Genomic DNA, 13,220 nt, shown 5'->3' with positions numbered 1-13,220 from the left:
ATTTTCTCTCTCTCTTTAAAAAAAAAAAAAAAGAATACATTCAATTTAAGATCTAAGACAGCATACTGATTCACAATTTGGAATCACTGTGCATTTTCTGTGCAGATCAGAACTGAACTGCTTTTCTTAATGATGACACAGTTTATTATCCTTTTTTCAGTAAAGTGAAAGTTCTTTTTGTTTTAATTCTACATTTCATAAAAGTACATATTTTAGTGCTCAGAATTTATTTTATCTTTATGTAAGCTTGTCTTTTACAAAATATAAAATTAATGGTAATTTTAAAAAAATACATTCAAAAACATTGTAGATAAAACAGAATTCTAAATTGTTTAAGTAACCCAAAAGAAAGCAAAAAAAGAAAAACAGCAAAAAACAAAATAGATTTAAATCCTAACATCAAAAGAGGCAACAGCTGCATGACATGTAAATGGTCTAACTATACCAACAGAATTTAACAGAATCTAAATCACCTGTGTTCTCTTACACAGCAGAAAACTAGAATCAAGACATAACAGGAAAATTTCTGAGACATTTCCTTTTGTTGTTGTAGATGGACACAATGCCTTTATTTATTTATTTTTATGTGATACTAAGGATCAAACCCAGTGACTCACACATGCTAGGCAAGCGCTCTACCACTGAGTTACAGCCCCAGATCTTCTGAGACATTTCTAAATAATCCATGATCAAAGAGTAAGACTTGAGATAATTTTTGAAAATACAAGAAAGAATTTAAATGAAATTAAAATTTGTGGGACACAGTAAAATCACTGTTAAAAGACATATAGTACAAAGTGGGTATAATTTTTTGATGGAAAGTTTAAAATTAATAATGTAGGTTACCACCTGAAAAATGTAAAAAAATAAATAAAATAAAGCAAGGTGAAGAAAAGAAAAAAGGGCTGAAAAAAAATCAGATTAAAAACAAAACAGAAAATCAGCAAAACAGAGCCAGCTTTTTGAAAGATCAATGAAATTAGCAATGCTCAATTGGGGAAAAAAAATTACACAAATTAATAATATTAGGAATGAAACAGGTTAGATCACTGCACACCCTGCAGAAATTAAAAGGACAGTAAAAATACCAGGGCCAGATATAGTGGTGCAAACCTATAATCCCAGCTCCTTGGGAGACTGAAGCAAGAGGATCTCAAGTTCAAGACCAGCCTGGCAACTTAGTGAGACTCTTCCTGTCTCAGAAATGAAAAATAAAAAAGGCTGGGATGTAGCTCAGTGGTAGAACTCCCCTGAATTCAATTCCCAGTACCCAAAACTAAATAAATAAATAACAGGAACAACTTTGTAGACAGATTTGATAAGCTGAATGAAATTGATCAATTCTATAAAAACAAAAACTACCAAAACAAACCTAACATGAAATACATCATTTGACTAACCATAGAACTATGATTATATTAAGTCTGTGATTTATAAACTCTTGAAAAAGAAATCTGCAGACATGGATTTTAACAATTATACCATTAACACAAATTCTAGACAAACTCTTTCAAAAAATAAGTGTAAGGGGAAAATGAGATAATAAATGAAGTCAGCAAAGTTGAGGTATAAGCTCAATATACAAAAATTGATTATATTTCTATATACTAGCTAGAAACATTTGACAATGAAATTAAGAAAGCAAGCCAGGCAGATTGGTATATGTTTGTAATCTCAGCTACTCAGGAGACTGAGACAAGAGGATCACTTGAGCCCAGGAATTTATGAACCTGTTTGGGCAACATAGTGAGACAAAGGAGGGACAGAGGGAGAGCGCCTCAAAAAGAATACAATACTGGGACTAGGGCTGGGGCTATAGTTCAGTGGCAGAACACTTGCCTTGCACGTATGAGGCACTGGGTTCGATCCTCAGCACCACATAAAGATAAACAAAAGGCATGCTGTCCATCTACAACTACAAAAAAATTAAAAAATGAAAAAAAAAGAATACTTAGGAATAGATTTAACCAAAGATATGTAAGACTTGTACAGTGGAAATTATAAAAAAATTCTGAAAAAAATTAAGACCTATTATATACAAAATCATTATCAGTATCAAATACTATATTGAGATGGCAATATTCTCAAATTCCCAGAGTCCATGTGATCCCTACCTAAATTCCAACTTTTTTTTTTTTTTTGAAGAAATGAAAAAAAGTGACTGTAAATACACTTGGGAATATAAGGGACTCAAAATAGCTGGAATATGCATGTAATCCCAGTGACTCAGAGGCTGAGGCAGGAGGATTGCAAATTCAAAGCCAGCCTCAGCAACTTAGCAAGTCCCTAAGCAACTTAGTGAGACCCTGTCTTCAAATAAAATATAAAATGGGATGAGGATGTGGCTCAGTGGGGTTAAGCGCCCCTAGGTTCAATCCTAGGTACCAAAAAAAAAAAAAACCACCTCAAACAATTTTCAAAAATTACAACTTTTGAAGGTTCACACTTCACAATGATGACAGACAGACCAATGAAATAAACTCAGAGTCCAGAAAAAAACTCATACATCTATGGTTAATCAATTCTCTATAAAGGTGCTAACATCATTCATTGGACACAGACTAATAAATAGGAGCTGAGATGATGAGACACGTAAAAGATTGAATCTAAACATCACACCATGTAAGTCAATCCAGACTGGACCTAATGGAAGAACTCAAACTAAAAAACACTTTAAAGAAATCATGGGTATGAACTTTCATGGTTGAAATACCATGAGATACCAAAGGCACAAGCAACTATTAAAAAAAAAATGAATTTAATTTCATCAAAATTTTTGAAAACTTTTCCTGCAAAAGATCTCTATGTTAAGGGGGTGAAAAGCAAATTACAGACTTGGACAAAATATCTGCAAAAAATAGTATCTAGAATAAAAAAGAAGTCTCAAAACCCAAGAGTAAAAATATAACCAACCCAATTAGAAAACAAAAGAGTCATTTCAGCAAATAAACACATAAAGATATGTTCAATATCACTAGCCACTAGAGAAAGACAAAGATAACACAAGACATCACCACAAAGCTATCCATTCACTAGAATAAAAACAGTGACACCACCAAACAATGTATTTGTGGAAAACTGGGTGAGTCTCACTTACTGTTAATGGGAATATAAAATGGGATAGCTGCTCTACAAAACATCTGGCAATTTCTTGAAAAACTACATGTGTAACTACCTTGCACTCCTGGGCATTCATTCCAGGAAAATAAAAGACTATGTTCACACTAAAATCTAAAAATGAACGTTACGTTAGTACCAGCTTTCTTCATAACAGACAAAAAATGGAAACAACCCCAACATCCTTCAATAGGTAAGTAGTTAAGCAAAACTATGCGTTTTTCACATAGAGAAATATTACTTGGGAGTAAAAAAAAAAAGAACTACTGATATACACAACAACCTGAATCAATCTCCAGAGACTTGTACTGAGAAAAATCAATCCCAAAGATTACATTTAAAAATGTAAGTTTTGATTTCATTCATACCATTTTTTTTTTTTTTTTTTTTTTGTACTTGGGATTGAACCCAGGAGCACTTTACCACTAAGCTACAACTTTTTTTTTTTTTTTTTTTTGAGACAAGGTCTCACTAAGTTTCTGAGGCTGGCGTCAAAATTATTTTAGTATTTCCAGGCAAACCAGTACCATCTACTAAAAAATGACTTAGTTATCAGTGCATATCCATGAACCAATATTGTGCACCTCTCATTCCATCTTAAAAAAAAAAAAAAGAAAGAAAGAAAAAAGGATATTTCTTTATCTTATATGGAAAATAATTATACCAAAAATTCTAAGTAAAATTTTATGTGAAGTGCCATGAGGAGATAAATATAAAAGGAAAGAAGCTGCACCTTATAAAGGAAAAAGCTTATTCTACCCAAAAGGACTGGTTTACCAGAGGTAGGGTTCCTGTTTCTTATGCCAGTGTTAATTTTACACTTAAAACTTCAAAGGAGGGCTGGGGTGCATGAATAAAATACAGATATTGTGTCCATGTATAACTAAAATATATCTTTAAAAAACTTCAAAGCTTACACCACTACATGTAGAATGTATATATGTCATAAGTGAAAAGTAGGTTCATTCCATTTTTATTATAGGTTAATAGTCCAAATAATAACTGCTGAGCAATGATTTAAGATTAAAATAATAACATTAGAAATTCAGCAATAGGGCTGGGGATGTGGCTCAAGCGGTGGCGCGCTCGCCTGGCATGCGTGCGGCCCGGGTTCAATCCTCAGCACCACATACAAACAAATGTTGTATCCGCCGAAAACTAAAAAATAAATATTAAAATTCTCTCTCTCTCTCTCTCTCTCTTTAAAAAAAAAAAGAAAGAAAGAAATTCAGCAATAAGAACCTACTGTATTTGGCTGTTGATTCACTTTTTTATCTTCTAGATCCTTGAATTTTGATCGAAAAGAGATCATTTTCTCTTGAAGTTCTGGTGTACACAGTTCATATACATCCAACATAAGAGGAAATTTAACATCCTATATACCAACAACAAAAAAAAATTAAAGACATAAATAGATTGAAAATATAATAGGTATTTAAAAGAACAAAGTCATGTTTTCATAATTTCAATAAAGCTACAAAGAAAATCTGTAAAAATCATACAGAAGACTCTGCAGTTGAATAAGACCTCTTAGAACTTATTCTCCATTGGTTTCTAACTTTAAGGTAAAACTTTCCAAGTATGTCTTATCATGACATGCTAGCTTATGAAATTGACCACAGAAGAGGTACCAAAATTCATGACAGAAGCAGCAATTCACAATTAATTATTAGACTAGTTGCTGGGAAAATAATGGATCCCCAACACTGGAGTTAAATCACAGCTTTCTTTAAATTTGAAAACAATTTTACCTAGAAACAATTCTAATATAGTTAGTTCAATGACTTACATTAAAATATATTGACATAAACACTAGATACTTAACCTATATTTAACCTCTTATAACACTAAGGCTAAGAAGAAAATGTACTATGTTTTCAGCTCAAAAGGCTAGAATTATATACCTCTCAGAAGGAGCAGGAATTCTGTGGACTTGTAGCAGAGCCACAGTTCAACACAGTGAAATCATAAGGCTGGCTCCAGAAGCATGAGATTATCATTTAAATATTCTTTCAGCACTAGTGATTTGGCTTTCCGTTTACCTGGAGGAAAGGAACTACCTAAAATATAATGCAGTGTGCTTTACGGTCTCCTTTCTCACTCCCATCCCAAACCTACTGAATTGGTACCTAAGAAGTGAAAGAAAGATCTGATCTAATGCAGTGTTTCTGGGGAATACAGGAGATCCATCAGAATTATCTGTGACTCTTTTGACAAATATAAGACCCCAAGTTTCACCCAAAATTTAAATTAGATGTTTGGGGCTAGAGGGAGAAGCCAGTTATTTATATAATTAAGAATAAAAAAGACAGGGACTGAGCACCATGGCACATGCCTGTAATTCCAGCAGTTTGGGAGGCTGATGCCAGAGGATTGCAAATTTAAAGCCAGCCTCACCAACTTAGTAAGACCCTGTCTCAAAAGAAAAAGAAAAAGGGCTGGGGATATGGCTCAATGGTTGAGAGCTCCTGGGACCAAAAAAATTTAAAAAAAAATTTAAAAGGACAAAAGATAATTCCAATACACATTCTTTGTTTAGAACCACATGTCTAATGTTAATAACTCCCCTAAATATTTCAAAAAAAAAGCTCACCTATCCCTAAAGAAAAAAATAAGCCTATTATAAGTTAGGAGTTACCTTCAAAGAATTTTGTTTTATAGCAAAACTAAAGTTGAACTAACCTTAAGAACTTTGGCATTCACAGATTCCTTCTCTTTATAAAAAAATCGAACCATCTGAATAGTTAAGTAAGCAGGTAGCCGGCTGATCTTGGACTGAGGAGAAAAAAATAGAAATCCTTTATATAGATGAATACCATAGAAGTTTTTAACTCTTTGGTGGTAGAAACAAAGATTGGGTAAAACTGGAAACCTCTCCATAAAATGAAATTCAATTTCAAAAGGAAATGTACAACTTACAGATTTGATATATAAAGCATTTCTTTGCAATGTCGGAGACTGTTTGGTGATTTCTTCCTGAAGTCGCTATTAAAAAAAAAAAAAGTTTTAAAATGACTTCTATCTGCAACATAGAATCACACCTTTAATTCTTTTTTAAAAAAACAGCACTAGGGGGCTGGGGTTGTGGTTCCATGGTAGAGTGCTTGCTTAGCATGTGTGAGGCACTGGGTTCAATCCTCAGCACCGCATACAAATAAATAAATAAATAAAATGAAGATGTTGTGTCTGTCTACAACTAAAAAAAAAATTTTAAATAAAAAATAGCATGACTTAATAGACAACATAGTATGTCAATGAACTTACATCATTAGAAAAAACAATGTGATAGAAGACATTTAGATATTGTTTTTTAAGGCTTCAAATAATTTATACTGTTGAGAACTCCTAAATATAAAATGTTTCAAGTTTTTAACTTATGATCCAAATATTGCTCAGGTTCAGAGAATATTCTATTTTATATAACAAAGTCTTCTGTCATTCCTCTATTATTATCAAAAAACTCAGAAAAATTAAGAGAATGTAGGAACCCTCGTTCTTTATGCTTTATATAAAAAACCTTCCAACATCAATCGTGTATTTTTGAATATGAGAATAACACAGAAATCTCTGTTAATCTAAAGGATGTGAGGAAGTTTTAGCCACTATGCATATCTCAACTAGCACAATCACCTTTCCACTTTTGACAGCCTATGTAACTTTAGGCAAGATATTAATCCCCTCTGGGTTATCACTTGGTTAAAGGTAATAACGAAACACATTATAGTGCTGCTGTTAGAAGTACACAAGTTAGTACACACAGAAAACCTGGGAAACTTCTTGGCATATACTATATATTCAATAAGGATCAGCTATTACTTCCAATGTTATAAATTAAAAACTTAGCCTCAAAAATTTGTAGTAAAATTTAGCACTACTAAACAAAAAAAGAAATCTGAATTAAAAACAACTTATACTTGGGGCTGGGATTGTGGCTCAGTGGTAGAGCGCTCACCTAGCATGCACGGGGCCCTGGGTTTGATCCTCAGCACCACATAAAAATAAATGAATGGAATAAAGGTATTGTGTCCAACTATAACTAAAAAAATAAATAAATAAATATTTTTAAAAAACAACTTATACTTAAGCATGATATATGTATTAATTTTTTTTGTTTGATTTTTAAAAATTATTAATCACTTTAATGACAAAAACCTTAAAAATTATAAAGAAAATAAATACACCTCAAGAATACATGTTTTTCAAGATAGATGATTGTCATCACACCAGCAATACTATCAAGCTAACCTATTATCACCAACCAGCCTTCCTATAGAATTTCCAAGTGTATTTTTCTATAATTTTACAAAATTATGAAGAAAATGTCATCTTGAAGAGTCCCTGTCCAAGCATTACATTCTGAACTCTCCAATTAACACTTGTATTTCATTATTTGATGCCCTGAACTTGTATGTCATGATTTAAGCAACCATGTCAATAGTGCTTTTGCCTGTGAAATGAAATCCTGAGGTTTGATTTCTGAATTTACCATTGATTCTTGTTATTCACAGTGCTCATGTTTACACTGTCACCATAAGCACTAAATTAGTAAATACCAAACCACTGTCCCTAGCAAAAACACAGTTAGGTTCCTGCAAGCCTCTGGTCACAATCTTTCCATCAATCAATCAATACATAACCTTGTTTTATGTGCAACTGTGTTTAAAGACACCTTATTTCAGATATAGTGTCAATTCAATTAACACTGAACTTATAGCCAACAGCAACATAACTCACGTGCAAATGATACTCCTCTAATATATGTATTTTCTCAAGTACATCACAGCCATCCCACATTTAAGACACAGACAGCACTTCAGCACTATGCTTAGAGATCATATTAGACATTGAAATCACCAAAAAAAAAAAAAAAATTATTATTAAAAAAAAAGGATACTTGCATATAGTATGCAAATTGAAAAATGAAGGCAGAATATTTCCTTGTTAGACCGTGGCTGGGACTGAATGTGTCAGGCAACTGAAAATTTATGCTGTTCTACAGTGTGTCTGCAAGTCATTATTAAGCACAATGAGTATTGTCTTTGGGGTTACAAATAAATTTTAGCAAGCAGGTATTTTTACAAATACAGAATCTGTAAAGAATGAGAATTGACCTTGACTATCCTTACCAATTTAAGTCCTGTAAAAAGATACTTGACTTCCTGATTGATAAAACAGCTAAGCTGAAGTTGATTTTCCTTTCCTTTGGTAACTTCTTCTTCGTCAGATTCTGTACATTTCATGCTTTGCAAAACAAGATAAGGAATGCCAAAAGGTATTCGATTTGTTTTAATCTTAAATATACTAAATTATCCTAATGCTATTAAATAAATAATCATTCACTGATTAAATTCATAATCATTTAAAAGGTATTGGTCTCCCACTTCACTATACTTCAAATGTTCATAAGCCTACCAATGACTTTATAAGTAATGATTATATTAAATATAAACTGCAATAAAATCTCAACAAATATGTTGGTATTTACTCATGATCTTAAAATGGCCTTAATAACCCAAAAATAAACAAATCTTTTCTAAGTTTCTACCCATAAACTAGAAAATAATCCTTTCTTGAATTCATGTTTATAAACTGGATCCATCTTGTTTATATAATGTAATTAAAACACTTCATTTCATACATTAAAAATTCTCTATGAGATAATGATGGAGATTCTAGTAAAGATGTTCAAGATGCTCTTAGGGAAAAGTCCTATTATTACAGTAAATACATTTATCTAAACTTCAAGATCACTCCAATATATATATATATTTTTATGAATTTCTTATTTCCATTGTATTTTTTAAGCATGAAAACCTCTGAAGGGGGCTGGAGCTGTAGCTCAGTAGTAGAGTACTTGCCTATCATGTGTGAGGCACTGGGTTTGATCCTCAACACCACATAAAAATAAATATATATTTTTTAAAATTTATTTAAAAAGGAAAAAAAAAGAAAACCTCTGAAGAATTTTTTTCTATGCTATCCACCATACCAATCAACCAACTATGCTATTTATGTCAATTTATCTTTTTATTTTTGTAGCAAAATATATTTTCATAAGATAGTAACTATGGACTATTAATAAATTAAAATACTTCAAAGAAAATATGGAACACTTCACAAATTTGCATGTTATTCTTGTGTAGGGGCTATGCTAATTGTCTCTGTATGGTTCCAATTTTAGTTTATATGCTACCCAAGCAAACATACCAATTTACTTTTTCTTAAGTTATAGTCTATACAAATCTTGGCTCATAAGGATACGTTGTTTCAAATTCAACACCGAAGAACTGATCAATTAAACTTTTCTTTTTAGAAGGTGTCACTGCTGATGCAGATGAAGAATCTGACTGCAAAATTAAAATGAAATTAAAATTCCAGTTTTACTTTGTATAGATATTAATGTATTTTTCCTTTTACACAATCCAGTTTAGCAATACATATTTAAGATTTTTTTAAATGTAGTCCCATTCTGTAAACTCCTTCTGATTCACAAATATTACCAAAAGATTACAGATACAATACTAAAATTAAGATTACAATATAATACAATATTAACATTACAACAATATTAATAAATTAAGCTTAATAAATAATGCACTAAATTAAATATCAGATTCAATCTATCAAACTCCAACCACAGGTTGACCATCTAAAAGCATTCAAATGCATATCTACTTATTAAGATAAATTTATTTTTAATCTTTTTGGGGGATAAAATAAAAACCAACAGTGAATGATATAATGAAAGTCTATAATCACAAATGCATTAAGTACCTCTTTAACAGAATCATCATCTATGGCTTCCAATTTTTGTTGTAATACTCGCATCATTTGTATCCAACATTCATTAGCATCCTGTAATTTTAAAGAAACAACACAGTAATCCAAGCAGTGACAGTGGTTGGTCAATAAATCCTTCCAAAATAATTACTATTTCCAAAGGGGAAAAGTGATTTCTTAAAAATTTGATAAGATCTTAAAAAAAAAAAGTTCCAGAATGGTTATTCATTCAGCAAATATTTATTGAGCTCCTACTTGCTCGTACTTGTGCTACTATTATAGATATCTAAAATATATAGTGAAGAAGAAGTAGTAGTAGTAGTAGTCCCAGTGGCAATAACAGATACTCAAAATATAATTCAGGTGGAAACAAGGTCTATGAGGAAAAAAAAAAAAGCAGTATGGGAGCAGAAAGTGACTGTGGGAAGGGAAGGACGTTAGAATGTTAAGAAAGTCCAGGTGTGAGACCTGAGGGGGCCAGGCACACACATATCTATCTGTAAGCAAAGGGAACAAGAAAAAAAGACACTACTGGAAGAGAAAGGTTTAAAGAAGGCCAATGAAGTCATGAGGCTGGAGAGAGGTTAAGCAAGGAAAGGAGTAGTACTGATAAGCTCAGAAAGGCAGCAGGAGGCTAGTGTGATTTAGGACTATGGTAGAAAAATCATTACCGGGTACTAAACAAGGACCCAACAGGAACCTATTCTTTTTGAGTTTGTGCTGGGGACAGAACTCAGGGCCTTACCTATGCTATGCACGTGCTCTGCCACTGACCTAAATCCCCAGTCCTATTTACATTTTTATAAGGACTGGGTGCTATATGGAAAAACACCGCCAGGAGCCAAAGCACAAGCAAGGTGAGAACTGACAGGCTACTACCCAACTCTAGGCAAGAGAATATTTTGTTATGAATAAGAGCAGACTGAGGGGCTGGGGTTATAGCTCAGCGGTAGAGCACTTGCCTCGCACCTGTGAGGTACTGGGTTCGATCCACAGCACCACATACATACATACATAAATAAATAAATGAAATAAAGATATTGTGTCCATCTTTAAAAAAAAAAAAAAACCTTTATAAAAAAAGAGCAAACTGATATTTGTATTTCCAAATATATTAAGTAATAAATATGTTTCCTAAGTTTACATTTAATGAAAAAAATTTTGCCCTAATTACCTGTTGAAGATATTGTCCTTGTTCACCCTTCTCCGCAAACTGTGGGAAAGCCATGTGCAAAAACTGCAGTAGAATAATAGGTGGAATACTAGAAGAAGTTTTATCCATGGAATCAAACAAATCTCTAAGGGCTTAAAAACAAAGCAAATATTGCCTTAGAATAATAACATATTTAATACATGCTACTATAAATTCTTAATTCTTAAATTTAAAAAACCCTGCTCAACTATATTTAAGTATATCTATTCTTTCATAATTGTTGTACTACTAATAAGATACTCACTTTTAAATCTTGAAGAATTCACCAGATGTTTTTATAATGCAATAACTAGCTATAAACAACTTCTGAGCCCTGCTGCTCTTTCTCCTTGCCAGCCTTTGTCTTCCCCAAACAAAGCAGGGTGTATTAACTCAATACAGAGAACACATAACCTCTGTCTAAGAATCAAACAAGCATATCATCACTGTTCTGCCATTCTGCCATTATCAGGCCATGAGATCACCACTTTCAAATTACCTTCCTTTAAACACACAGTTGGTTCCTATCTAATGAACTCTTGAATATTGAAATATGAATCCTTACATATTTCTTTACTCCATCAAACAGCTAAGAACCAAAACTACTTTGCCTTCTTCAAAACCTTTCCCCACTAATCCTCGCCTACCAGCCTTAAATCTCAGTCTTGAAATTAGCTATGCTAATTCAGAATACCTTTCCTCTGCTGACTTCATAGCTATCACACCTCACCTTTTCTTCATGTATTGCAAAATTCGGACCAATTTTATCTTGTATTGTTTTATTAACACCTAAGATGTAAAATGTCATTCATCTGTCATTATTGCAGAGGCTCAATAAATTGTTCTTGAATAAAAAAATTAAACTGGATGTTTAAAAAATATTAAATTAAAATATTAAGAAGATAGGCATGCTGGGATTACCCAGCAACTCAGGAGGCTAAGGCAGCATCGTAAGTTGAAGGCCAGCCTCAGCCACTTAGCAAACCTGTTTCAAAATAAAAAAGGCAGAGGGTACAGTTCAGTGGAAAAATGTCCCTGGGTGGTTCAATTCCCAGGACTACCAAAAAAAAAAAAAAAAAAAAAAAAAAGAAAGAAAAAAAACACAATACAGATTGAAAGACTAATAAGACATGACAACAAAACTTCCAAGGCCAGATGAGACTGGCACATTCAAGGTGTACGGCAGTAAATGACAACAGTAACTAAATGCAATGTGTGATACTGAAGCTGATAAAAACATTGTAATGAAAAATAGTGGGACAGTGGCAATGAATGAAGTCTGTATTTTTAAACATCGAACAGTAAAGTGCTAAACTCCCAGATTCTGAAAATGGATCGCTATTTTACAGTTATAAATAACATCCTTATTCTTAGGAAATAATTAATATTCAAGAATAAAAGACATGATGTCTAGTACCTTATTCTAAAATGAGTCAGAAGAAAACTGCAAGCAGTACAGAGAAACGAGAAACTAAATAGATGTGACAAAAAGTAACTGGAAAATTCATATATACTTAAATTCTGTAAATTTAAATTTCAAAATAAAAATTTTAAAGGCAAAAAGCAAAAATATTTGGAAGGTAGGAAAACTTCAAGTTCAAGGCCAACCTTGGCAACTTAGCAAGACCCTAATTTTAAAAAGACAGGGGGTCTGGGAGCTCAGTGATAGTGGGGATTGAACCCAGGATGTTCTATCACACACACACACACTCACACACACACACACATACACACACACAAAGCAAAAATGTAAAAAATAGTACTTTCACCCACCAATACTATAAACCTACTATACGATGCAGGACAAGTTGCTGAAATTCTGAATTACTCTTATTAAATACACAAAAAGAAAAAAAATCAAATGAACTAGATATAAATGATCAACTTTGTCACTGAAAACTTAAGAAATAAAACAAATATAGAAGTAAGTTCAGGTTAAAATTTAACTCGAAATGATGCAAAAAAAAACCCTACTGTTTATAGTACTAAAAATTAATGGTTGACAACAATGAGACACCACCTTGCATGCACCCCTGGGATGGCTAAAGAAAAAAAGTCATAATACTAAATGTTCACAAGGATGTGGAAAAATCAAAACCCTACTATATCACTACAGGGCATGTAAAACGGT

At 32.5% G+C, this 13,220-nt stretch overlaps 1 protein-coding gene and 1 non-coding gene across 3 annotated transcripts in view; both read right to left on the bottom strand.

Annotated features, from left to right (window-relative positions):
* Positions 1–13,220, bottom strand: part of Usp14 (ubiquitin specific peptidase 14) — a 35,219-nt gene that overhangs the window by 2,850 nt on the left and 19,149 nt on the right. For both annotated transcript variants that reach the window (XM_027942907.3, XM_027942906.2), the window contains 7 exons: positions 11,072–11,202; positions 9,892–9,972; positions 9,379–9,464; positions 8,244–8,358; positions 6,037–6,102; positions 5,800–5,892; positions 4,364–4,492 (listed from right to left, as the gene is read on the bottom strand). In XM_027942907.3, coding sequence (XP_027798708.1) covers positions 4,364–4,492; positions 5,800–5,892; positions 6,037–6,102; positions 8,244–8,358; positions 9,379–9,464; positions 9,892–9,972; positions 11,072–11,202 — 701 coding nt within the window. The remainder of the gene's footprint in view (positions 1–4,363; positions 4,493–5,799; positions 5,893–6,036; positions 6,103–8,243; positions 8,359–9,378; positions 9,465–9,891; positions 9,973–11,071; positions 11,203–13,220) is intronic.
* LOC114098741 (U6 spliceosomal RNA) lies at positions 9,216–9,322 on the bottom strand. The gene has a single exon (XR_003583777.1). It is a non-coding gene; the product is annotated as a U6 spliceosomal RNA (small nuclear RNA).

Source organism: Marmota flaviventris, chromosome 16, assembly GCF_047511675.1.
Source record: "Marmota flaviventris isolate mMarFla1 chromosome 16, mMarFla1.hap1, whole genome shotgun sequence".
In the NCBI taxonomy this organism is placed as follows: Eukaryota; Metazoa; Chordata; class Mammalia; order Rodentia; family Sciuridae; genus Marmota; species Marmota flaviventris.
This window is presented reverse-complemented; position numbering and strand designations above follow the sequence as displayed.